The following is a 25184-nucleotide window of genomic DNA, read 5'->3' on the forward strand; positions in this document are numbered from 1 at the left end:
CAGTACTACCCAACCACAATATTACTGCATTCGGCCTTCACTACAGGAAACATGTAGTGATGTTACTGTCACTGTGTAACTCTAGTTGTATCGTCCTTCCTTCCCTCCACAACAATTATGTTCCGAGTGCCAATAAGGCTCTGAGCACTATGGGACTTAACATCTGAGGTCATCAGTCCCCTAGAACTTAGAACTACTTAAACCTAACTAACCTAAGGACATCACACACATCCATGCCCGAGGCAGGATTCGAACCTGCGACTGTAGCGGTCGCGCACTTCTAGACTGAAGCGCCTAGAACTGCTCGGCCGGCCATCACTCCCAGGTGCAATAATATTATGGTGGACTAATAGGTTATAGAAATACTGAATAACTTTTGAGTGCGAAAGTTGGTATTTAGGTGGGTGTATCGTTTAGTTCTATTGGATTCTTTTACGACCAAATATTAAGTGTGAAGAAACAGATAGTCTCGGTTGCAGTGTTGTAATTATTATTTATTTACCAGTGACATGTTTCGTCTAATTCAGGCATCTTCAGATTGGCTAACATTAGATGGCGTTAGACACATGATATACTAACAAGGGAACCTCCCCATCGCACCCCCCTCAGATTTAGTTATAAGTTGGCACAGTGGATAGGCCTTGAAACACTGAACACAGATAAATCGAGAAAACAGGAAGAAGTTGTGTGGAACTATGAAAAAGTAAGCAAAATATACAAACTGAGAAGGCTATGCACAAGATAGGCAACATCAAGGATAGTCTGAGCTCAGGAGCGCCATGGTCCCGTGCTTAGCGTGAGCAGCTGCGGAACGAGAGGTCATTGGTTCAAGTCTTCCCTCGAGTGAAAAGTATAATTTTTTATTTTCAGACAATTATCAAAGTTCAGGCACTCACACATAATCAACTTGGCTCTCCAAAATTCCAGGACATGTTCAGATTTGCTTCGACATATGCAGGATTTGACGGTGTACACACGGAAAAATTTGAACGTTAAAAAACATATGTTTTGACAGAGCACAGGGAAAACTGTGCGACTGTTAAACTGTTCCATTCATTTGTTGCAGTTTATGTGACAAACTCTTATGTTTTCATCACCTTTTTGGGAGTGATTATCACAACCACAAGAAAACCTAAATCGGGCAAGGTAGAAGAATATTTTACCCATTCGCCAAGTGTACAAGTTAGGCGGGTCAACAACATATTCGTGTAATGTGACGCACATGCCGTTACCAGTGTCGTATAGAATATATCAGACGTGTTTTCCTGTGGAGGAATCGGTTGACCTATGACCTTGCGATCAAATGTTTTCGGTTCTCATTGGAGAGGCACGTCCTTTCGTCTACTGATCGCACGGTTTTGCGGCGTGGTCGCAAAACACAGACACTAAACTTATTACAATGAACAGAGACGTCAATGAACGAACGGACAGAACTTTAAGAAAATAAAGAAAGTAAAGTTTTCACTCGAGGGGAGACTTGAACCAAGGACCTCTCGTTCCGCAGCTGCTCACGCTAACCACGGGACCACGGCGCTCCTGAGCTCACACTATCCTTGATGTTGCCTACCTTGCACATGGACTACTCAGTTTGTATATTTTGCTTATTTTTTTTTATAGTTCCACACAACTTCTTCCTGTTTTCTTGATTGATCTGTGTTCAGTTTTTCAAGGACTATCCACAATGCTAACTTATAACTAAATCTGAGGGGGGTGCGATGGGGAGGTTCCCTTGTAAGCATGCGTAAGCATGCAAAAGTCCAAGCAGAAAACAGCCCTAGTCAACTATTTACAAACAGTGTACAGTGTCCTTGTTGAGGCACACGATGTAGTCCGATGAATGCAAACAGGATCAGGCCTACATACATCAGTCACTGTGTAAACATGTTAGAGGTGCACTCGCTCGTGTTTGGACTAGATACATCATTGCTCGGTATCCCACGTGCCTAACACCATCTAATATCAGCCAATCTGAAAATGCCTAAATCAAGCAAAGTGCATCGTGGGTAAATAAATAATAATTACAACCCTGCAACGGAGATTATCTGTTTCGTGGAATATTACTGGTTGCTGTACCATATCTGCTACAATTTGGAAAAATATCAAATATTCTGTGACACAGCTTCCGGCAGCTCACAGACGACACAAAAAAGTAAACTCACGTCGGCCCACGTGTCAGCATCGTCAAACACGGTGACGGCGGGTGCGGCGGCCGAGAGGGGCTGGTCCTGCTGCGGCCCCTCGGCCTCGGCCCCCAGTAGGCAGGGCAGGTCGTCGCGGAAATCGGGCGCGTGGCTCAGGTCGTGCGGGCACAGCAGTGGGCCCTCCAGGTTCGCCTTGAGGAACTGCGTCTGGGCGGCGGGCCGTGCCAGTCGCTCTTCCTCCAGCACCGGCTGAGCACACGGACCGTGATAGAAGAGAATAGAGCAACGCAGAGCAAAGAACAACAGACATTGACTGGGAGCCGGCTAGGGGTAGGCAGGGGTACAGATGGTGGCGGAGGTGAGTGAGAAGTGAGTGGGAGGACATAAGGAGATATGAATAAGATGAGCTGTTGAGCTGAAGTCGATCAATTTTGCTGTGGTGACAGACTGACCAGTAGTGTAGCCTGAGGTCTAAGCTATGTTGAAATATGATAATTAATAATATTTGTGGTGACAGACTGATCTGTGACGAGCATGTTTACCAACACATCATATTTAGTCAGTAGATCTTCCAAAATGCCAGTTGTAGGATGAGATGGAGATGGATCTTAGAGGACTGGGTAGGAGAAGAGTGTGGGTGAGGGTGAAGCGGGGTTGAGAGGTAAGCGGGGTGGGGGTGGGGGTAAGCGGGGTGGGGGGGGGTTGGGTAATGGAGTGGGGGTAAGCGGGGGTGAGGGGTAAGTAGGGCGTGAGGGGTAAGTGGAGGGTGAGGGTAAGTGGAGGGTGAGGGTAAGTGGAGGGTGAGGGGGAAGCGGGGGTGAGGGGGAAGCGGGGGTGACTGGGAAGTACAACCTAAAATGAAAGACACAAAGACACTAAGATATTTCAGCTCAACACTCAACCACCCCTAAAATTCATGAGACACAATTGATGCAGAATTGACGGGATCAGCATCAAACTGAAAACTGAGCATTTTTATCATCATATTATAAGGGTCTACAAGTGCCTATTTTACTAGAAATTGAGGAAAAAACTTTTTTGGTTGATGCTCGTGCACCTGCAAGGCACACATTATGGAAAAGAAGTGCCACTGGTGCAGTGTCCGAGGCATCAGGTTGGGGTGCAGATGACTTGTTTTCGATTCTCAAGTGCATTCCCAGTTTCAAAATTGGTAGGGATATGATAAGTAAATCAATAAGGCATAACAACAACTTAGATAAATAGTTTCTAACACTATTTTGAATAGTCAAGTACTAAAAATGTAGACCTGGTCGCTTTATGATGACTCTTTCACTCAACTCTGTTACATGCCTTCCATTTGTTTACAGCACCTACACGTATGGTATTTGCCATATAAATATTTGAAGCGAATACACTCATATCACCAAGAACATCTAACAAACTCAATCTTCGCAAGGAACGTTACTTTGTTCCTTCCACACATTCAGCTGAAAACAACTGTTTCTATTTTAAAATATTTCTTTTTTGAGAATTAATTTTGATGCATCCTATGCACCTGATAACATTTCCTGAAAAATCGGTGTTGAAAATTAATTGGGAATTATGCTGTGAATTGTTATTGCATTCACATGTGTGCATTTCCCACTAGGGCTCCACAATCAGATTAAAATTTTGTAGCCTCGAAATAAAGTTTTTAGCTCATTAGTATTACCTCTACCATGGAAGTCGCTTGACTCTTTTGTCATCTGTAAACGTTCTGTCATACATGACAGCATTCGTTTGTTTACACCACGGATCCAATATCATTCAAACCTCATTTTGTCAGTTTACTAAATTTGAAGCAAGTGACGTAAATATTCCCTAGTGAGTCGGTTAAATGACTGACCTCTTCTATGCCCTGAGGAGCAAATTAATCATTAGTCTGTAACAAATGTAATAAAATTTTAGGCTTACAGTTGTTTTAATGGAACACAGCATCACATATGAATGTGTTATTTTACATATATTAACAACTGGGGCAAGAGTTCATTCCTCTCCCTTATGCGTAACATGCGTCAAATGCTTATCTTCACAGCACTACACTTAGAAGTGTTTTCATGCAACAAGGATCAAAATTTTAATTATCTATTTATCCAAGTTGTTTGAGAAATTTATCTGCATAGCTTCTTGTTATTCAGTTTTGATTTACTTCCATTTTTAACCCTCATATTCCAATTTTTTTAGGGGAGGGGGATCGAAGGAAAAGAGAAAGAGAGACGGTTGCTATATCAGGGTTGCTTCCATTGCACAGCACTTACCTTATGGGTACATAAGCAGCAAAAAGTTCTTTCCACAATTTCTAGGAAATTATGCATTTAAAAACCCCTTGCATGATGAGAAGTGCTTAGTTTTCTGTTCTCTATTGGCCCAGACAATTTGGAGTCGACTGCATGTCATGTCAGGAACTCAGGGGGCAGTTTTCTCAAAAGCAGTGCGGGGAAGGGACGGCGTGTTTGAACCAAAATATTGTAAGTGTCTTTCAGTGTAGGTTGTACACAAGCGACCTGCCAAATATGAGTCATATCGTTTGGCCATGTCTGAAGCATTCTCCGTGAAAGTGTCTGAGTTAAATGCTACCATTAACAAAAGACAAACTTAGTAATTACACATAACACAAACAGAAGCAATGTGATGCACAAACATAGTTACACACCATCTGCCACATGATTGAGCAGTAACCATGCATATACAAAAACAACTAAAACATGGTAACACACTAGCTTTTCTTCAGAACAAGCGAGGTTTTATACCTTTTGCTCTAAAAAATTCCTGTCAAGGTTTATTTTTCTCCAAAAGTGTATATGAGGATAACATACATTTAAATTTTAGAAGGAGAGAGAGTTGTTATTTAAAAGAGGGAGATGAAGAAAAAATAAAAGAAAAATATCCTATTCTTAGCAGTTCATATGTTGTAACAGATTTACGGAGTCCTACATTTTAGTGCAGGTTAGATCATCTTGTTAACCGTATTCTACCAAAACAGTTTAGTGATATACAGAGGCTATACTGAACTGAAACAATACTAACAGTTGCTGCACTAGACAAAACACATGTGAACATTAGTAACACATGTAATTTTGCCAATATGGTAAGGAAAGTACTCACAGAATGTAAATAGTTTAGCAGTGAAGGAGAGTACTCACACAAAAATTGAAACACTGATTCACTGACAGGACATGGCATATTGTGTCCAGCTGGCATGGTGTGTGTGTGTGTGTGTGTGTGTGTGTGTGTGTGTGTGTGTGTGTGTAAGCGTGCGCGCGTTCGCTAGGATTCATCTGAAAGCTAGAAAAGTTTTAATTTCATAACAATAGTGGAAATTTCTGGGTGGAAAAATAAGTAATAATGGGAAAGGCAACCACTCACATACAGGAGACTGTAGCACATAAAAACATGCAACAGAGAACAATATTTACACTAGCTATTGAGCTCGTTTTCCTCTCCTACACACACACACACACACACATACACACACACACACACACACACAGGGAGTGAGAAAGAGAGAGAGAGAGAGAGAGAGAGAGAGAGAGAGTGTGTACACACACCTGCGATAGTGGCAACCCTCTAACCACTATTGTGGGAGCGTACATTTGGATGTGTGGGTGGTCATGTGTGTACCTGCATCAGGAGAAAGGCAAGGGCTCAAAAGCTAGTATAAATACTGTTTCTTGTAGTATTTTTCTGTTGTCGCACTTAGATTCTCTAGAGGTGAGTCATTGCCTTTTTCCTTATTTTACTTTTTTTTTAGTTTAAATTCTTTTTTGTGTTCCTGCCAACAACTCACATCTTTCAACTATTCAGTGAGTGATCTCCATTACACTGAAACTTTGTCAGTGTTACATCTACATCTACATCCATATTCCGCAAGCCACCTGACGGTGTGTGGCGGAGGGCTTCCGGATTTCTGACCATCTGGCTCGATGTCAGCCTTTTCTGCTACAAGTGCGTATCACAGCCGGACTGATGGCTCAGAGGGGGAGCGATGTCAGCCAAGTGCACTATGGAGAAAAGCGTAAATTCCTCAAAAGTGGCATTCTTAACATGACTGGTTGGACCAACTACATTACTTAAAAAGGTATCTTCAAGAAAGTGCACCAAAGAACATTGCTCACGCAGCAGGTGGCATTAAAGTGTCAGGATGCAGACTAACTAAGTAAGGGATGGTGAACAATCAGAAGGATTAATCATTGATAATTTTTCTGTCTTAAGCTTACTGCAAATAAAAGTGTATTCTTCACCATAAGCATATTTTTTGTTTTGTTTACAAAGCACCTTCTGTGCTTGTTCTGCAAAATATAGATACATAATATACAAAAATATATGGCTAGGCTGTGAGAAATGTGTGCTTGAACATAAACGCAGATGCCAGCCAAGTCTGCTAGTTGCCCCGTTGTATTTGACCACGAACGACACCTGCACTATGTCTTCAATAAGTTGCAAGTGTCAGTCATCCTAAGAACTGCGTTCTACATAGTTGTGAGTGCATTATGTGTGTGTTAAGTGAATTCAAATGTGGGCAAATTGTCAATGCTCGTATGATGGGTGCCTCCGTAATCAAGGTAGCGGAAGTATCTGATGTTTCAAGAGGCACCGCTCCAAAGATTTAGAGTGTACTAAGGAAAAGCAAATAAGCATCAAATCTAACTCACAGAGTTGACAAAAGAGCGTGTGCTTCGAGTGACTGTGACAGACGGTCACTGAAGAGGATTTTGACAAAAGGTATGAGGACAACAAATAGCAAAGTTACTGTATAACTGGATGCCGCATTTGCAAACTCTGCCAGCAACAAAGCGACATGAAGAAACCACTTTCTCAGAAAACATGGTGCTGAAGCCACAATACCTGAACTACGGAGCAATGGACGAAAGTCGTTTGGATGGATCAGTCTTGTTCCACACTGCTTCCAATTTCTGGCGAGTTTACATCTGGCATTCACTGCCCCATGCCTATGATGCAGACTGACTGTTGCAAAGGGTGAAACATGGCGGGAGGGGGGTTTACTCTGCAAAGGTCGCATAACTGTCAAGTATCATGTGACCATTTTGGCTGATCAGGTCCATTCCACAGTACAATGTTTGTTCCCCAATGGTGGTGCTGTGTTCCAATATGACAGGGCTGCTGTCATCCAGGAGTGGTTGCGTGGGCACGACGGTCAGTTGTCTCTGTTGGTGCATTACGGGCAGGGGACACCGGCTGGTTAAATAATTGTCAGTGCCAATGAAATTCACCAACAGCAGTTTTTATTTCATTTTGAAGGCTACCAGTTTCAGCATTTCATTATGCTATCTTCAGGTTCCATATGCATCTCTCCAAATAAACAAAAATGTCTTTTTTTCCATCAGTCTTCTCACTGGTTTGATATGGCCTGCCACGAATTCCTCTCTTGTGCTAACCTCTTCATCTCAGAGTAGCACTTGCAACGTACGTCCTCAATTATTTGCTGGATGTATTCCAATCTCTGTCTTCCTGTACAGTTGCTGCCCTCTACAGCTCCCTCTAGTACCAAGGAAGTCATTCCCTCATGTCTTAGCAGATGTCCTATCACCCTGTCCCTTCTCCTTATCAGTGTTTTCCACATGTTCTTTTCCTCTCAGATTCTGCACAGACCCTCCTTATTCCTTACCTTATCAGTCCACCTAAGTTTCAACATTCGTCTGTAGCACCACATCTCAAATGCTTCGATTCTCTTCTGTTCCGGTTTTCCCACTGTCCATGTTTCACTGCCATACAATGCTGTACTCCAGACATACATTTCATACATAGCTATAAATCACTGGATGTACTGAATTCAATCATTACACTAGTGCTTCATTCAAAGAGTTGATAGCAGTTTGCTGTCTATTTCACAGACAAGTGTGCTTGATCGTTGTCCATCTCCATCATCATTACATGGACTTGCTACTAATTTGCAAAAAGAATGGTAGAAGATTCCCTTAAAAGCAATACGGGCCTTTTATTTATCTATTGAGATGACGGGAATCTGTTATGAATGTCAACAGTTTTCTTACACCATATTAGGCACAATAATGTGTTGTGTTTCTATATTTTTCCCCCTTTCCCCTCTCTTTTTACAATTTGGTACCAATTGTGTGTCTGATATTTCCAGAATGACCACAGAAACTGCTTTATACACAAGAGTGAGACGTATCTGGTGAAGCATACTCCCTATTTGCAGTAAGCTTAACACTTTCTGGAGGAAGGAAATTTTTTTTTATGCTGTAGTGCTCACAGGTGACCTTTTAATGATTTTAGATCCAAAATGTATACAAAAAATATGTACCCATTTTCAAAATATGCTTTGTACACTTTGCTTCTTTTTATGGACTAAAATAACTAATTTTGAAATATTCACTGTTGTTAAAAATAAACTGATCATTCTATAACTACCATGCAATATAACAATAATAATACTCAATTATACAGTGGAATATAACTAGCCAACCATTTCTGTGTATTCTGGTGGTCAAAAGCTACTGCGCACGGCTACACTGACTTGTTGATATTTTTATAGTGAAACCCAACAGCTGGCAGCAGATGTACATTATACAGAGATTGCCGTACTTACTCGAATCCAAGACGCACTTTTTTCCGGTTTTTGTAATCCAAAAAACCACCTGCGACTTAGAATCGAGTGCAAAGTAAGCAGAAATTCTGAAGAATGTTGGTAGGTGCCGCCACAACTAACTTCAGCCATCGAATAATGTAGCACTACACAGACATGCTTTGCAGGCACAAAGATAAATACTGGCGCCAAAACCTCTGTGTCAGTAAATAAATTTGTAAAGGTTGGAGAAGAGCTTTAATCTCCACCCCAAGTTTTGATCACTGCATTTTCATACATTATCCAACGAAGTAAACACAAATTCCGTATTGTTCATCTTTGAATGTAGCGGCATTTCAATGGTCCAACTGGCAAGACTGTTTGGGATGTTTGTCAATATGGCCAACTCAACGTTCTGAATTGTGAATCACATGCAGTATTCTCTTCACCATAAGAATAATACAAATATAAACATTTTGCCATGTATTCTTTCGTGTTTGCTGCTATCTCATTTAAATCCTGTCAGCCTAATAAGCTACAAAACTAGTGTGAGACAACAGCAAACGCGGAAGAATATACATATCATGTCATGTTTATATTCGTATTATTCTTATGCCAAATAATGATACAGTCAGAAATGAAGCACGGCAATTGACTAGATTTTTAAATCTAAGATGACTCTAATTTCTGTGCAGAACGTAATGTACTAAAAAGGCACCTGCAAAGATTTCCAAACGGAGAAAAAGTTTTGCTAAACTCCCATTCAGAACATCGTCTATCATATACAGCCTATTATTTGGTTCTTGTTGTAATTATCAAAGAAAGCAGCAGTGTAAGTAACAACAAATAGCAGTCCCTTGCCATTGTTTCACTAATGAGACAATTCCTCTCTTTTTTTTTAATGTAAGCGGCAGTAGCGCGCACAAAAGCAAGCCATGCTGCGAGCGGCGACAGGTCTTAAACACTCATGATCAGAATGCGACAAAACATGCACGACACAGGACAATAATGCATTTTCAGCTTAGAGTGACGTAAACACCTGTAACAAAGAAAACGGAACTTATCAGATCAAAGAAAAATAAGCAATCGATTCGAACCAGACAAAGCACATGAAAAAGGAAGGGTACCCGTATAAATACGGATGGAGCGTCTGACGCATAGCAATGGCTACTTGGCAAAGCTTAACTGCTAAGCTTACGACTCGAACCAAACTACTGTAGCTGTATCGTCATTCATTCGACCTAAATTGTGTCTCATATTACAATGGACCAACTTTGTTTCGATTTGGAGGTCCGGCCCTAAACTTTTCTCTCCCCTTGAAATCCGAGTCTCAAATTTCAGGTGCGGCTTAGATTCGGGAATTTTTTTTCCCCTTGATTTTGAGTCTCATTTTTCAGGTGCGGCTTAGATTCGAGTAAAAACGGTGAACATTAATAAACGTGTACATGAGGTCTGGCGAAAAACATTTCTGTTCCAACTAAGAGACAGTAAAATTTAATGTACACAATTGTAGCCAGTGGGCCGCAAAGGATTTAAGATGGAAAACCAATACGAATCAATTGTAGCAACTGCTGTGGCAGATTGTCCTACATGCAAACATTTAAATACAAAAAAAACTGACATCTATAACGAGCCAAAAATAAAGACAATTCATCCTCCAGTCCAGAAACTCACCCGGACGAGGGGCTGGTCTCGTGCTTTGAGGACGATCTGGTGGAGGGCGTTAAGATGCTGGCGGACCAGCGGCGGGATGGGGTTGCAGCAGGCGAGGATGCCCTGCATCTCGCGTGGCAGCACCTCTGAGATCTGCAGCAGCATGTGGTTGGGCAGCACGTACCTGTTGACACACACACACATCACACTGACACTACAATAGCAGGGGCTCGGAGTACAGTCAGCAGTGATGAGGAACTGTCTACTGATGCCTGCGCAAAACTGTATATGATTGTTGTGCACCTAATGTAATCACTTACATGACGGAAGATTGGAAAGTAACACATGCTAATTTTGCTGCCAAAAAGTTTAATAGGTATTAAAAAACAAATTAACTTACACCTTACACCTTTTACCTACTTTTCCACACAGCCACCCACACATTTCTCCGATCTTGATGATATTTTCAGTATGTACTGTCCATAGAAGTTCATTTAGTTGACAGAGTATAGCCATCTGCAGACTGCCGATTTCACTTTTGCATCTGTCGCAAAGCACTGGCCGGCCACGAATTTCTACGTGACGCTGAACTGATGAATGTCTGATGGTGCAAGGTCCAGACTGTACGGTGGATGCCGGAGCACCTCCCTCCCAAATCTGGCGATTTTTCTTGTGAGCAGGAGCAGCAACGTGGGGACGAGGATTGTCACGAAGAAGTTTGACACCGTCAGCATTAATGTTGTGGAGTTTGTCTCAAAGGGCACGACATAACTTAATCAAAGTTGTATTGTAGGGTTCGGCATTCACAATGGTCCCATGTTCAGCAGAGTCCACCAATAACACACCGTGCATATCCCAGAACACTCTCAGTCATCTTCCTAGCAGACTGACTCACTCTCAATATTTTTTTGTACTGGGGAACCAGCAGGTTTCTACTTCACAGTGGCCTGTTCGATTTCGGGCATCTAGTGGTATGCCCATGATTCATCACCAGTGCTGACTGCTTTCAGAGAGTCATGCCCTTCTGTGGTGTAATGTGTTAAGTGATCTGAGCTGGCCCTTGTGGTTGTCTTTCAGGTACTTTGGCTCCCAATGAGCACTAACTTTATGAAATTTCACCATGTCATAATTAATATCATACACCTCACCGTAGGAAATGTTGATCTGCTGTGATAAGGTTTGCAGTTGTACACACCAGTCGTTCAAGATTGCTGCCTCAACGGCTCTGACATTCTGTGGGTTTGGAGCTGTTACCGACCACCCAGAGTGTGGCAAATCACTAAGTTTCATACAGCCCTCTGGGAAGAATGCACACTGCCTTGAGACACTGCTATGGTCTATACAGTCGTCCCCATACACACCACACATGATCTTGTGTATTTCATCCAGTTTATCCTCTTTGGCTCACAAATATCAAACTACAGTTTGCTGCTCTTCACAAGCTGATGACAGTAACAACATGCTCACCATGTCAGGCAGCTTCTGCCAGAGCTGCACATTAAGACAGAATACTCTCTGCAGTGCGGAACTTCAAACTATATTCAGGGTGTATACTTGGACAAGGAAAAGAAATTCCCGGACATTTCCCAGATTTCCCGGTTAAAAATAAAATTTCTCCCGGATGAAAATACACTTTTTCCCTGTTAAGTGACAATTACTCTTCCTCGGCACTGTAAAAGTCATCAATCCTTCAAATGTTTATGGTTTTATATACCGACGTAGAATTTCCAGGCACTTTAGAAAACGAAACTAAGGGGGGAAAAACACGTTTTGGAAGACCTTTGATGTGCAGGAACATGTATGCTGCATATTTTCGTATTACGAAGGTATAAATTTGAATTCCACCAAATATCGCTTGTCACTTTCCGAAGCATTGACATTGAGATTGCGATGTGCTTTTGTAAGCGTCATAGCTCATTCACGTGATCTCGGCAGCTGATGACAGCAATACGACACGTGATGTAGTCAGCCAATAGCAAGATCACTCTTAAGTAGCGTGAATACACAAATAAGAAAAGTTAATGGCTTAAATTAATATACATAGCATTCACATATAATATTGGTCTCGAAGATTAATAAGCTAGAAGAGAAGCTAAGCTTCCACATATAATGTTGATCTTTTTTGTGCGTGTTGCACTTTAAGATACACACACAAATGTGCCAGTAAAAATTTTAATAACGACGCCAATGTGTCATCTTCTGGGCTCGAAATACTTCTAAATGGTCGTCCTCAAAGTGTTGATTTTTAAATGAGAGTCAAACGTTTTGTGATTTAAGAAATTCATCGTACATTCTCGCGCATAATTCATCTTGCGTAAAAGGAAATATGCTTCGAATGTAACGCTTTTCAAACCACCATTTGCAATATTTTCCCGCAACCTTTGATAAATAGGTTCATTTCAGCAGTTGCAAGAAAGCGCCAGATAACTGGCGTCACCACGCTTGCGCAGCTACGATAACGCAGGAAGCCCATATGTTCGTACGTGTAAAACATTAAAAGATCTTACATTATGTCATAAAAGAAACAAGACATTAAAGGATACTTCAAGAGCGCCGGGATTTCGTGAACCATACTAAAATGCATAATTCGGCTTAAAATGCACATCCGTATGTAAATTTTCTTGGAGTACCAATACTCATGTTTGGTTCTTTATTATAGCATAACGCCATACGTGTACTTGAAATGCAGCGAACAGTTGAAACTAGCCAATAGTGTGAAATCAAACACTTCGTTTGAAATAAATTGATTGCCTCAGTAGAAAGGATTAATAAAAGCCAAATTTCTTTAGCAAACCAGCAAAAATAACTTCATTGTTCTGTAAGGCGATTAATGCTCGACTGTCAAAGGTGGAAATAAAATCTGAAACTATTAACATATTTTAGCTTGCCGTAATTATTGCGAACGTATTTTAATTCATTTGATAGCTCCTGGCCACAAAAATCTGTTTTGTTATCATTTAACGTGAGAGCAATAAACGAAGAGGAAATAACAAAATCACTGAAAGTAAACAGGTCACGTGGAGACGACCCACCTCCTCACCACAACTCGGACTGCTCTGTGTATCAGCCCCAGATCTACTCAACTGCGCATGCGCAATAGCCCGCACGCAACTGCTCAAACGAATCTAATTTAAACAGTTGTCACATCACACTCATCGGAGGCAATTTCTTGTTATAAAGCATTGCTTAGTGTTCCTAAAGCCTCTGACATACTTTACTGTTGGCAGACGCTTGTATGAGCACTGTTTTGTTGTTGTATACGGCGTATTTCCTTTGCAACTTAAGCTTTTGTTTGTTTTTTTTCCTTCCGTTCATGTTTTGTTGCTGCAGTATTATTCTACAGAAGCGGGATACAACGATATCCATTGTTAGAGTATTGGTTCTCACCAGTCAAAAGCACAAAAATTTAACTGAAAACTAAAACAATGAAAAATTTCCGGAATTCTAAACAATTCCCGGGTTTTTCCCGGTTTTCTCCCGGATGGAAAAATTCCCGGATTTTTCCCGGATCTCCCGGTTGTCCCGGGTCGTATACACCCTGTATATTGTCGTGAAATTTCAACATACCAGCTGCAATACCAGGGTAAAAAAAATTAACGTGCATTACTTTCCGATACTGCCTCATAACACAGTAAGCTCAAACCTTTGCATCTGTTATCATTAAACTCCTGGTAATAATCAGATTCTTTCCTAACTTAATTCATTTATCCCACAGTGAGACAATATGATCAATGCCTTCATGGAAAAATGTGTACAGTTGTCACTGTAATCATGATTGTACTAGGTGTGCATCTCTTCGTCCAAACAAATTGACCACCATGAACATCTTTCTTCGGGACTCCAAAAATGTGGAAATCATATGGGGAGACATCAAGACTGTATGGAGGATGTGTAAGGGCTTGCCAGCAAAACTTCTGCAGCATAGTTGAGACGGCATTCCAGGGTAATGCCCAACCCCATGTCGGAAAGGTGGTCTCGAGTTCCCTGCAGAAATTTTGTTAGGAAGCCCTTATAGACACTCCATACAATTTCAATCTCACCCAAGGTGATTCCCAGTTTTCAGAGCCCTGAAAAGACATTTCTGGCCACCAATTTGCTTCAGATGAAGAGCTGCACACCTGGGTACATTCGTGATTTTCCATGAAAGCATCTTCTTTCATAGTGGAATAAACGTATTAACAGTTATGCTCATTATTTTTTAAAACAGTTTACTTGTTTTTTCCCATCTGTCTCATTTTCATTTGGCTGTCCCTTATAAAATACGCTGAAATATTTCCAAATATTGTTCGCACTATATTTCCTGCTAATGGAATATTCCTATGACAATTTCTGATCTACTGGCTGTAATATTATAATTAGTTTTACTGAAAACTTTATTAATTAAAACTAATGAGTAACTGAACCTATTACAATGATTATGAATGAGCTAATCTGTCTTACTGGACATACTCACACTTCGTAGTAGAAACTTAAGAATCCAGGTCTTACAGTAATGTTCTAATTTTCCTGCGTCTAACTAACTTAAAAGGTAACTGGTATTAACGTTTGGAAACACGCACAACTCCTGTGGTCATTTATGCCAATGTGCTTATTAGATTCCAACTTCTAACACTACACTTTCATTGTTCTAGTTTTCCTGTCTGGATGACATCCTCCATTAATTAATTAAGCCATTGATTAACAATTTGCCAAAATTATTATAAATGATTATAAGTCTATATATGGTTGTGGGGAATTGTAAGTGTAAGCATACTAAATAGTTCTGTCATCTTCTTCACTTAGTTAATTACCTATCCACTTTGTGAACTAAATTATCACTCAAACATAGGACGCAGTCCCATTAGTCACATCTAACCTCTCAGTTTTTCAAGCCACTATGTAGTTTCCGAAATACTAGAACATTCATATGCTAGGCCTTGTATGGCCAAACCCACCCCAAAGTCATCACTCTGTGTGGAGTAGGCACATTAACCAGAAATACGTAATGAGTCCGTGATAGGCCATACTCTGAAAGCATACGAGCAACACCTATGTGAAAGTCCCACGTGAGCTAGCACACAACTGACAAATATCTAAGTCTGCCGCTAGTATTTTATTCCAATTTTTGGATGATACCCTAATGAGCAAATGGGCAAGAGAGGAGGGAGGGGGCCGCCAAGGAATTTAGGATGCTTATGCAACTCCCATACATATTTAACAATTGTAAAATTATGGCTGTCAGTATTTATTTTCTTCAAGTCTTTGTCCAGCCGCAGCCCCACTCCATTTACACAAGGTGAAACTACAGGATCAATTTTTGTAAGTGACAGCCACATAGCCTTTTGCCATTATTGATTTTATTCTCCTCCTCATATTATTTGCATTTTAATACAATATTATGGAATGTGAGACCAAATGTACAGTAACTTAAAAGGATGTGCAGTAATAACGTGGGTAAACATGAGAGAGATCGGAAGAAGTCAAGTGCAACACCTTTCTTCCACGTTTTAACCACTCGCTGCACTCACCCAATGCTCTCATCCTCCTGGCGCGCCATCTTGTCCCTCCAGCGGAAGAGCTCGCGCAGCGCGTACTGCTGTCGGTTGTCCAGCAGCTTCTTGTGGCGCTGGAACAGCTCCATGTGGCTGTGCTCCGTCACCACCGGCTTCTCGTACCTCTGCAAAGCGTACGGCGAAGTATAATTATTAACAAATCAACAATGTATTTAAAGGTCGAGTATAGATTTAAATGTCAGGAAGTCGTTTCTGAATGTATTTGTATGGAGTGTAGCCATGTATGAAAGTGAAACATGGACGATAAATACTTTGGACAAGAAGAGAACAGAAGATTTCGAAATGCGGTGCTACAGAAGAATGCTGAAGATTAGATGGGTAGATCACATAACTAATGAGGAGGTATAGAACAGAATTGGGGAGAAGAGGAGCTTGTGGCACAACTTGACCAGAAGGGATCGCTTGGTAGGACATGTTCTGAGACATCGAGGGATCACCAATTTAGTACTGGAGGCCAGCGTGGAGGGTAAAAATCATAGAGGAAGACCAAGAGATGAATACACTAAGCAGAATCAGAAGGTTGTATGCTGCAGTAGGTACTGGGAGATGAAGAAGCTTGCACAGGATAGAGTAGCATGGAGAGCTGCAGCAAACCCGTCCAGGGCTGAAGACCACAACAACAACAACAACACTATAGATTTCTATACATTGTACAGATTCTGACACTTCCTATTATTTTCTCCTTTATCAAATCAGTAATCTAGTGATCACATATTTGGCACACTTACCCAAAGCTTCTCCTAAAGCCTCCTCTAGTGACAGCGTCCTACGATGACAGATGGTACCACTGGATAAGCTTAGAACATGGCCAACACTGTCTTACTTGTAAGGCAGAAATTAGTAATAAAATTCCTTCCTGCACAATGTGAAACACCTACCCGCATTCGTGAAAGGCTGAAGAAAGTGTACAGAGATGCTACGGTGGACGACTGTGTTGTCCAGTAATGGGTTCGTCACCGTAGAAAAGCTGGAGGGCAAACATTGTCAGTCGTCTGTCAGTCGTTGGGATGTGGAGTAACCAGTCGGCTGCAGTGACCTAACAAGACATTCAGGGTATCGACCAAATTGTCCGCAATGACTGCTCGATAACTACAGACTAACTGTGTTGGCAGTTTTTTGTCAGTAAAGATAGTGTGGTGGCCAACAACAGAAAACGTGGGCTACTACTAGATTTGTGAACACTGGGTATCTAAAACATAGCCTGACCATAGCACAAAGGCAAGGAAAACATCTGCAGTGAATCTGTAGCAGGGCTTCAGTATGGATGGGAGGTGTTTTTGGCGAAAACTGTGGCTGGAGATGATACTTGGTTTCATTTTTTTCAACCCAGGTCTGGTGGTCAGCTGACAGAATCGCACTGCAAGACACAATGACACGGAAAAAACTTTTAAACACTGCATTCTGCTAGGAAAGTTACAGCAACAATCTTTTGGGATACAGAGGGTGTGATTCTGGTTCATTTTTTGGAGAAATGGTACACAACAAACACTACCAGATATGTGAAACCCTCAAGAAGTCAAAAGTACTTCAGTAAGTTCACTCATCAAAAGTTGAGGCACATGTGCTTTTCTTGCGTGACAATGCAAGACTACACAGCAGTCACTTCCCCGCTGGTATAACAGCAAAGATTGGGCAGGAAGTCTCGCCCCATCGGCCGTACAGCCACGAACTCGCAATGCTAGTCTTCTGTCTCTGTGGCCCACTCGAAGCAGCTTGTCTGGGGGTGTCACTTCAAAGATGCAGACACTGTGGAAAAGTCAGTGCACCAGTGGCCGAAAAAGCAGGACTGTGACTTTTTATCAGTCAATTCTGCATTGCACAGGCATGTCCAGATACTTCGATCAGATAGTGTAGCTCCTTGTTCTGGGAGGAGAGAGTGACAGGTTGGGGAAGATTAGAAAGGAAAGTACAGTCAGTCAGACCACAGGATGAGACGGATCTACCTGTAGTGATACTAGGGAAAGGAAGGGAGATCCCATGGAAAATGGAAAAAGGAAAAATGTAGTAGAGGAGGATATGCATTGAAATTTGAAAGAACATTTATACAAGGAGACGTGGGTATGAGTTTGCAAAATAAAGCCTCACAAGCTCTAAAGAACTCTCGCATGTGCGTGCCCACACACACACACACACACACACACACACAGAGAGAGAGAGAGAGAGAGAGAGAGAGAGAAAATTTCACACACACACACACACACACACACACACACACACACACACACACACACACACACACACACAGAGGGAGAGAGAGAGAGAGAGAGAGAGAGAGAGAGAGAGAGAGAGAGAGAGAGAGGCAATCCCGTGGTGATGATGATGATCATCATCATCATCATGACACAATCATGCTCTCAACCCAGTCAGCTTCGATGTGGTTTTTAGGCAGTTTCCTACATCTGACAGGTGAATACAGAGCTCATACCCACATACCACCTCAATTATACAATTCATGAATGTCTCAAATATGTTCTCACACCTTCACAAAGGGTAACACTAGACGCAGACAGACGATGTACACAAATTCTGACCACCACAGGTGTTGGAAAGATGGACATCTGGCCACCCCCTAAGACTAATATTGCCAAATCCGAATTAACATGCCAATGCCGTGAAAATTAAATAGGAAGCCAGGGAAAAGAAGTATACATACTCTTTGATATACTTCACTAGGGACATGTTGAAAATGTGTGCCCCGACCGGGACTCGAACCCGGGATCTCCTGCTTACATGGCAGACACACTATCCATCTGAGCCACCGAGGGCAAAGAGGATAGTGTGCCTGCAGTGACTTATCCCTTGCACGCTCCCCGTGAGACCCACATTCCCAACATGTCCACACCACTACATTTGTAGTGTGCCTAATAGATGTTTGCCCATCATACTCGTTATCCGTGGCAGATTAATGTACCAAGTCCCATACAAGTTCGGGTAAAGCGTGTGCGTTCGCACAAGAAATTCAATGGCCAGGAAGCCATATTTTAACTATATATGATGGTAGTATCTGTTCCCAAAAGAAACAGTTACTGTTAATGACCATGCAGCTTTGCTAGAAATGAAATGATAATTAAATGGACACCCTAGCTGCAAACAGGCATTGATATACTTCACTGGGGACATGTTGAAAATGTGTGCGAACGCACACGCTATGCCCAAACTCGTATGGGACTTGGTAGATTAATCTGCCACAAGTAACGAGTATGATGGGCAAACATCTATTAGGCACACTACGAATGTAGTGGTGTGGACATGTTGGGAATGTGGGTCTCATGGGGAGCGTGGAAGGGATAAGTCCCTGCAGGTGCACTATCCTCTGTGCCCTCGGTGGCTCAGATGGACAGAGCGTCTGCCATGTAAGCAGGAGATCCTGGGTTCAAGTCCCGGTCAGGGCACACATTTTCAACATGTCCCCAGTGAAGTATATCAACGCCTGTTTGCAGCTAGGGCGTCCATTTAATTATCATTTCATTTCTAGTAAAGCTGCATGGTCATTAACGGTTAACTGTTTTTTTCGGGAACAGATACTACCATCATATATATACATACTCTTGTTCGAGACAAAAAAAAAAACTGCAGACAACAATGGTGATTACACTGAAAAATGACAAATTAACTGCGAATGTTGTACCTGATATCTCACATATATGGAATTTACTTTTCAAACAGTCCTCACAGGCAGCCCGTCTTGCCTACAACAGTGTTGACTTGTCTGGTGTGTGCTGCGAATTCTGCACTGAACAAACATAGAGTGAGAGGAGATGTACATAGGACATCCGGCTGTGCCACTCGTGTGCTGCCAATAAGCGCCAGGAACTTCTATCGCCGAGCTAGACTGAGTTTCGATGTTCTCGCATTCATTTTTTATAGTGTGTGGTCTAGTTTTACTCTCAGGTATTTAACTGTGTCATAGTGCTGCAGTTGTTTACCTCTCCTCGCTGTGTCTGGCTTTCTCCCAGCCAGTCTGTTTCCCAGGTTGAAGTCACAGACTTGCTCCTGTTGGGTTAGGTTTTAGGTGGTTACAATCATAACAGTCTGCCACTTCTACCACCTCGAAAGTACATCCTCCAGCTGCAACAGCTCCATCAATGGTGTAAGCAAAACGTTTTTGGAATGAGAAAACTAAAAAATGAGACATAATTATCCACGGTGATCTCATGATGATGTTACAAACTTTCAGGTATGACGGAGAAACGTAAATGTATCTAACTGAGATACTGGAGCCTGGTCTGGAGACAACAAAAATCAAAAGTTATAAGTGAGAATCATTCAGATATCTCTGACAGTTGAATACATGTCCTGGTACAGTTGTTGCTAAGATTTCAGGGTAGGCAAAACAAGGAAACAATGTCCAGTAAACAAAGGCTCTTAAAGTGCATACCTTTACAGCTATGGACACTTTTTCATCATCACTACTGTAAAACACATATCTTCTTCATGTGCCCATTCTCATAAGGTATGCATTTAAGAGCCCATATTAATTTTTTTTTTTCCATATCACCTACTCCAAAACTATGGAAATCAAAGAGCTTGCAGGAGAAAAGGCCCACCGTCAAAGGCGTCACAATGATTTTCACTTACAAGTTCCAACTCTTGTTGTTTCCAGACCGGGGTCCCTTACATTGATAACACTTTTCGTTCCCTGTCATCCTTGAAAGTTTGTATCATGCTCATCATCATCATCACAGGATAGCGCATGCAGTTTGTAACATCATCATGAGATCACCATGGATAATTATGTCTCATTTTTTAGTTTTCTCATTCCAAAAACGTTTTGCTTACACCATTGATGGAGCTGTTGCAGCTGGAGGATGTACTTTCGAGGTGGTAGAAGTGGCAGACTGTGTTATGATTGCAACCACCTAAAACCTAACCCAACAGGAGCACGTCTGCGACTTCAACCTGGGAAACAGACTAGCTGGGAGAAAGCCAGACACAACGAGGAGGTGTGTGTGTGTGTGTGTGTGTGTGTGTGTGTGTGTGTGTACAGGGTGATTCATGAAGATTTGCAAATATTTTAGTACGTTATTCTACAAGAAAAACTAAAGAAAAAAGTTCATATAAACCTAGGTCTGCAAATTTTTAGTTAAAGAGTTATGGCTAATAAAAGATTTTGCCTGAAATTTAACAACTTCGCTAATATGAAGGCACTGCAAAACTGTACTACGTTAGTAAAGCATAATTTCCATTGATTTTGTTGTTATTGATCTGCTGAATCTAATAAAACATGTCCCAGACATGTATCTGCAGTAGTTTTCCAAAACATCCAGAGAAGCAACAATGTAATTTCGTAAAATTTTTAATTTATTAACTACTTGTCCCAATTTGTTTTTTAAATTCCAGACTATTGCACAAAGTTTTCAACAGAAGTTGTAGAGAACTTAATTTTGGAAAAATGATGGTAATAACGTTAACTGAAACTGTATGAATGTGTCAGATAATCTGCTTTTATTAGTACCACAGCGCATGTGAATTCATGTTAAACCGGAAAAAACGAAGCTCAGTGTTAAGGAAGTTGTACAGTATGCATACAACTTCACAATACATCTACAATAAATGTTCAAAAATGTTTCCACCAAGTTCAATGCATTTAGCTGCATGTGTATGAAGAGATGTTGTTGCTCATTTCAATTTTACAGGGTTGCTCTTAATTTCGTCTACTGCATTCACAATGTGAGAAAGTAATGCCTCTTTGCTTCTCTGGATGTTCTGGAAAACTAATGCAGATTCACATCTGAGATGTCTTTTATTAGATTCACCAGATCAATAACAACAAAATAAATGGAAATCGTGCTTTACTTTAACCTCGTACAGTTTTGCAATGGCCTAATATTAGCATAATTGCTAAATTTCAGGCAAAATCTTTTATTAGCCGTAACACCGTAACTAAACATTTGTGGACCTATGTTTGTATAAACTTTTTTCTTTAGTTTTATTTTTAAAATAACATATTAAAATATTTGCATATCTTCGTGAATCACCCTGTATATACAAGTTCTTTAGAGTTCATGAGGCTCTATTTTGCAAGCTCTTACCCAAGCCTCTCAGTCCTTGCATAAAATTTCTTTCAAATTTCAATGCATATCCTCCTCTGCCACACTTTTCCATTTTGCACAGAGTCTCCCTTTCTTTCCCTACTATCACTACAGGTAGGTCGGTCTCATCCAGTGGTTTGACTGACTAGACTTCCCTTTCTAATCTTCCCCAACCTAGCACTCTCTCCTCCCTGAACAAGGAACTACACTACCAGATCAAAGTATCGGGACATGCCTATGCAATGCAGAATTGACCGCTAAGATGTCACAAGAGGCAGACCCACCCATGTAAAAGGAGGCGGGGAGTACTGTGTTGTGAGGAGAGAAGCAGTAGTCAGAAAGTAACGGCCAGGAGAAGGCAGTGACTTCTAATGTCGACACGGCATTGGATGTCACGTGAGTAACAAATCTGTCAGTGACATTTCAAAGCTTCTGAAACCGGCCTAGTCGACTGCTGATGATGTCACTGCGAAGTAGGAATGGGAAGGAAACAACCACAGCTAAATCGACACCAAGCAGACATCACTTACTGACAGACAGGGACCGTCGATAACTGCGGACGGTGGTTGTAAAAAGATGCATAAAATCAGCAAAAAGAATCACTCGTGAACTGCAAAGTGCTGCTAGCAGTTAAGACAGGACAATGACTGTGTGCAGGGAATCAAAAGAGAATGGGGTACAACGATTGAGCCGCTTCTTGTAAGCCACGATTTCTATAGTCAGTTCAAAGCGGTGCCTGAGTTTAAGTAAAGCGCAATGCCACTGGTCAGTGGATGACTGCAAATGAGTAGTTTCGAGAGACGAATCATGCTATACCCTGTGGCAATCGAAGAAAGGGTTTGTGTTTGCCAAATGCTTGGAGAATGTCACCTGCCATCATGTGTGCTGTAGAAGTAAAGTAGAGGAGGTGGTGTTAAAGTATGTAGTTTGAAATGAAACAAGTGCTGTATCATGTGTGAGATACAGAGGTGAGCGAGTGTGCCAGTACTTACCCCATATCACTGCTAGTAGCACCACGTCACCTTAACACGTCTGCGCGTAGCGCACAAGTATTGCACCAAATTTAAGTATAAAACTAAAAGTCAAAATTTTACATTCAAACTTTGTCAATATATATTTTATTGTAATTACGCTTTAAATATCAAGTCCTAAGGTAATTAAATCAACTGTATTTTCGTAAAAATACAGTTTTAAGAAAAAATACATGGTGCTAAATAATACAGCTAGAGAGCCAGAATTTGGTCAGAATGTGCCTATGGAGGTCCTAAATAAGTGGTGCAAGTTTCAAAGCGAAAGAATAAAAATACAACCGGAATCCACATTTTTAAGAGAAATTTAAGGCGCTAAATATTGGACTTAGACATGTAAAAATTTGTTTTATGCTTCATTTCAACCTAAAAATAATAACTAATATACCACGTTAAGCTACCTCTTACAGTTTTTGAGTAATTTAATGAAAACCAAATTTGTAACTAAAATATACCCATTTGTAGTAGATTAAATACCTATAATTTTAATGATAGAAAATTTTGGTTACAGCAGATTATAAACCCTACCAAATAATAGAACTATAACAAATTTTAGATTTGTAGTATTAATAACAGCCTATACAAGATCTATTATAGTTCAGAGGTAAGGGTCTAGCACTAGTTCCACCATAAAAATTCTAGAAGGCAAAGTTTTTATTCAAGCGAGTTGAAACTTTCTCTGTGCTTTCAACCAACTTACCTGAATACATGTAAAAATTAAGAAGATTCTAAATTAATTCATAACTTTGTTATTAAAGATTATGTGTCTGAGAGAGCGGTCATTCAGAGGCTGCTGCCGTGTGCATAAGGGAGATGACAACAGATGTTCCCTCAGTTGTTTGCTGTGGCACATATATAAATACAGCCCAAGAGGCAGGAGAAAGGTTCACTTCGCACTCAGACACTGTAAGATCCACTTCGCTTAAACGTCGGATCGGGCTCTGCCTCGAATGACGTCAGAGACAGACTGTGACAAAAGCGTATATGCAGTAAAAACTGATAGTGAACTCACAAGTATTGTACACTACCCTCGATCGCTTAGACTTCGCTGAAGTAGCTGTTAATTGTGCCGTCCGTGATAATTACAAATTCGCGAGGCAAGTGGTGAATATTATTTCCACTTTTGTGGTGAGCACATATATATTGTTAGTCATGGCAATGGAAAATTTGGTGGGAACATACTGTACAAGTCGCCTCTGAACTGCTAGTTGTGTTGTTTAGAATAGAGAGATTTACTGTCAATTGAACATAGTGACTTTCAAAGTATTGTAATACTTTACTCTATATATGAACTAGAACTTTATACCTTCACTTATAGTCATAGTCCTGGTCCCGCTAAGTAGAATGAGAATAGTAACATTTCTTTCAGTGGGTTGGACAAGAATGTGGCCGTGCACATTGGAAACTAAGATCAGATGCTCTCCATCAGTTTCTGACTGACCACAAAAATACACTCCTGGAAATTGAAATAAGAACACCGTGAATTCATTGTCCCAGGAAGGGGAAACTTAATTGACACATTCCTGGGGTCAGATACATCACATGATCACACTGACAGAACCACAGGCACATAGACACAGGCAACAGAGCATGCACAATGTCGGCACTAGTACAGTGTATATCCACCTTTCGCAGCAATGCAGGCTGCTATTCTCCCATGGAGACGATCGTAGAGATGCTGGATGTAGTCCTGTGGAACGGCTTGCCATGCCATTTCCACCTCGCGCCTCAGTTGGACCAGCGTTCGTGCTGGACGTGCAGACCGCGTGAGACGACGCTTGATCCAGTCCCAAACATGCTCAATGGGGGACAGATCCGGAGATCTTGCTGGCCAGGGTAGTTGACTTACACCTTCTATAGCACGTTGGGTGGCACGGGATACATGCGGACGTGCATTGTCCTGTTGGAACAGCAAGTTCCCTTGCCGGTCTAGGAATGGTAGAACGATGGGTTCGATGACGGTTTGGATGTACCGTGCACTATTCAGTGTCCCCTCGACGATCACCAGTGGTGTACGGCCAGTGTAGGAGATCGCTCCCCCACACCATGATGCCGGGTGTTGGCCCTGTGTGCCTCGGTCGTATGCAGTCCTGATTGTGGCGCTCACCTGCACGGCGCCAAACACGCATACGACCATCATTGGCACCAAGGCAGAAGCGACTCTCATCGCTGAAGACGACACGTCTCCATTCGTCCCTCCATTCACGCCTGTCGCGACACCACTGGAGGCGGGC

At 41.5% G+C, this 25184-nt stretch overlaps 1 protein-coding gene and 1 non-coding gene across 3 annotated transcripts in view; one reads left to right on the plus strand and one right to left on the minus strand.

The window, feature by feature from the left end:
- Positions 1-25184, minus strand: part of LOC126108470 (exosome component 10) — a 219304-nt gene that overhangs the window by 79191 nt on the left and 114929 nt on the right. For both annotated transcript variants that reach the window (XM_049913717.1, XM_049913716.1), the window contains exons 10-12: positions 15846-15994; positions 10360-10522; positions 2160-2390 (exon numbers count right to left, since the gene is read on the minus strand). In XM_049913717.1, the coding sequence (XP_049769674.1) occupies positions 2160-2390; positions 10360-10522; positions 15846-15994 (543 nt within the window). The remainder of the gene's footprint in view (positions 1-2159; positions 2391-10359; positions 10523-15845; positions 15995-25184) is intronic.
- On the plus strand, positions 19208-19282 carry Trnat-ugu (transfer RNA threonine (anticodon UGU)). The gene has a single exon. It is a non-coding gene; the product is annotated as a tRNA-Thr (tRNA).

The sequence above is a fragment of the Schistocerca cancellata genome, chromosome 11, assembly GCF_023864275.1.
Source record: "Schistocerca cancellata isolate TAMUIC-IGC-003103 chromosome 11, iqSchCanc2.1, whole genome shotgun sequence".
Lineage (NCBI taxonomy): Eukaryota > Metazoa > Arthropoda > Insecta > Orthoptera > Acrididae > Schistocerca > Schistocerca cancellata.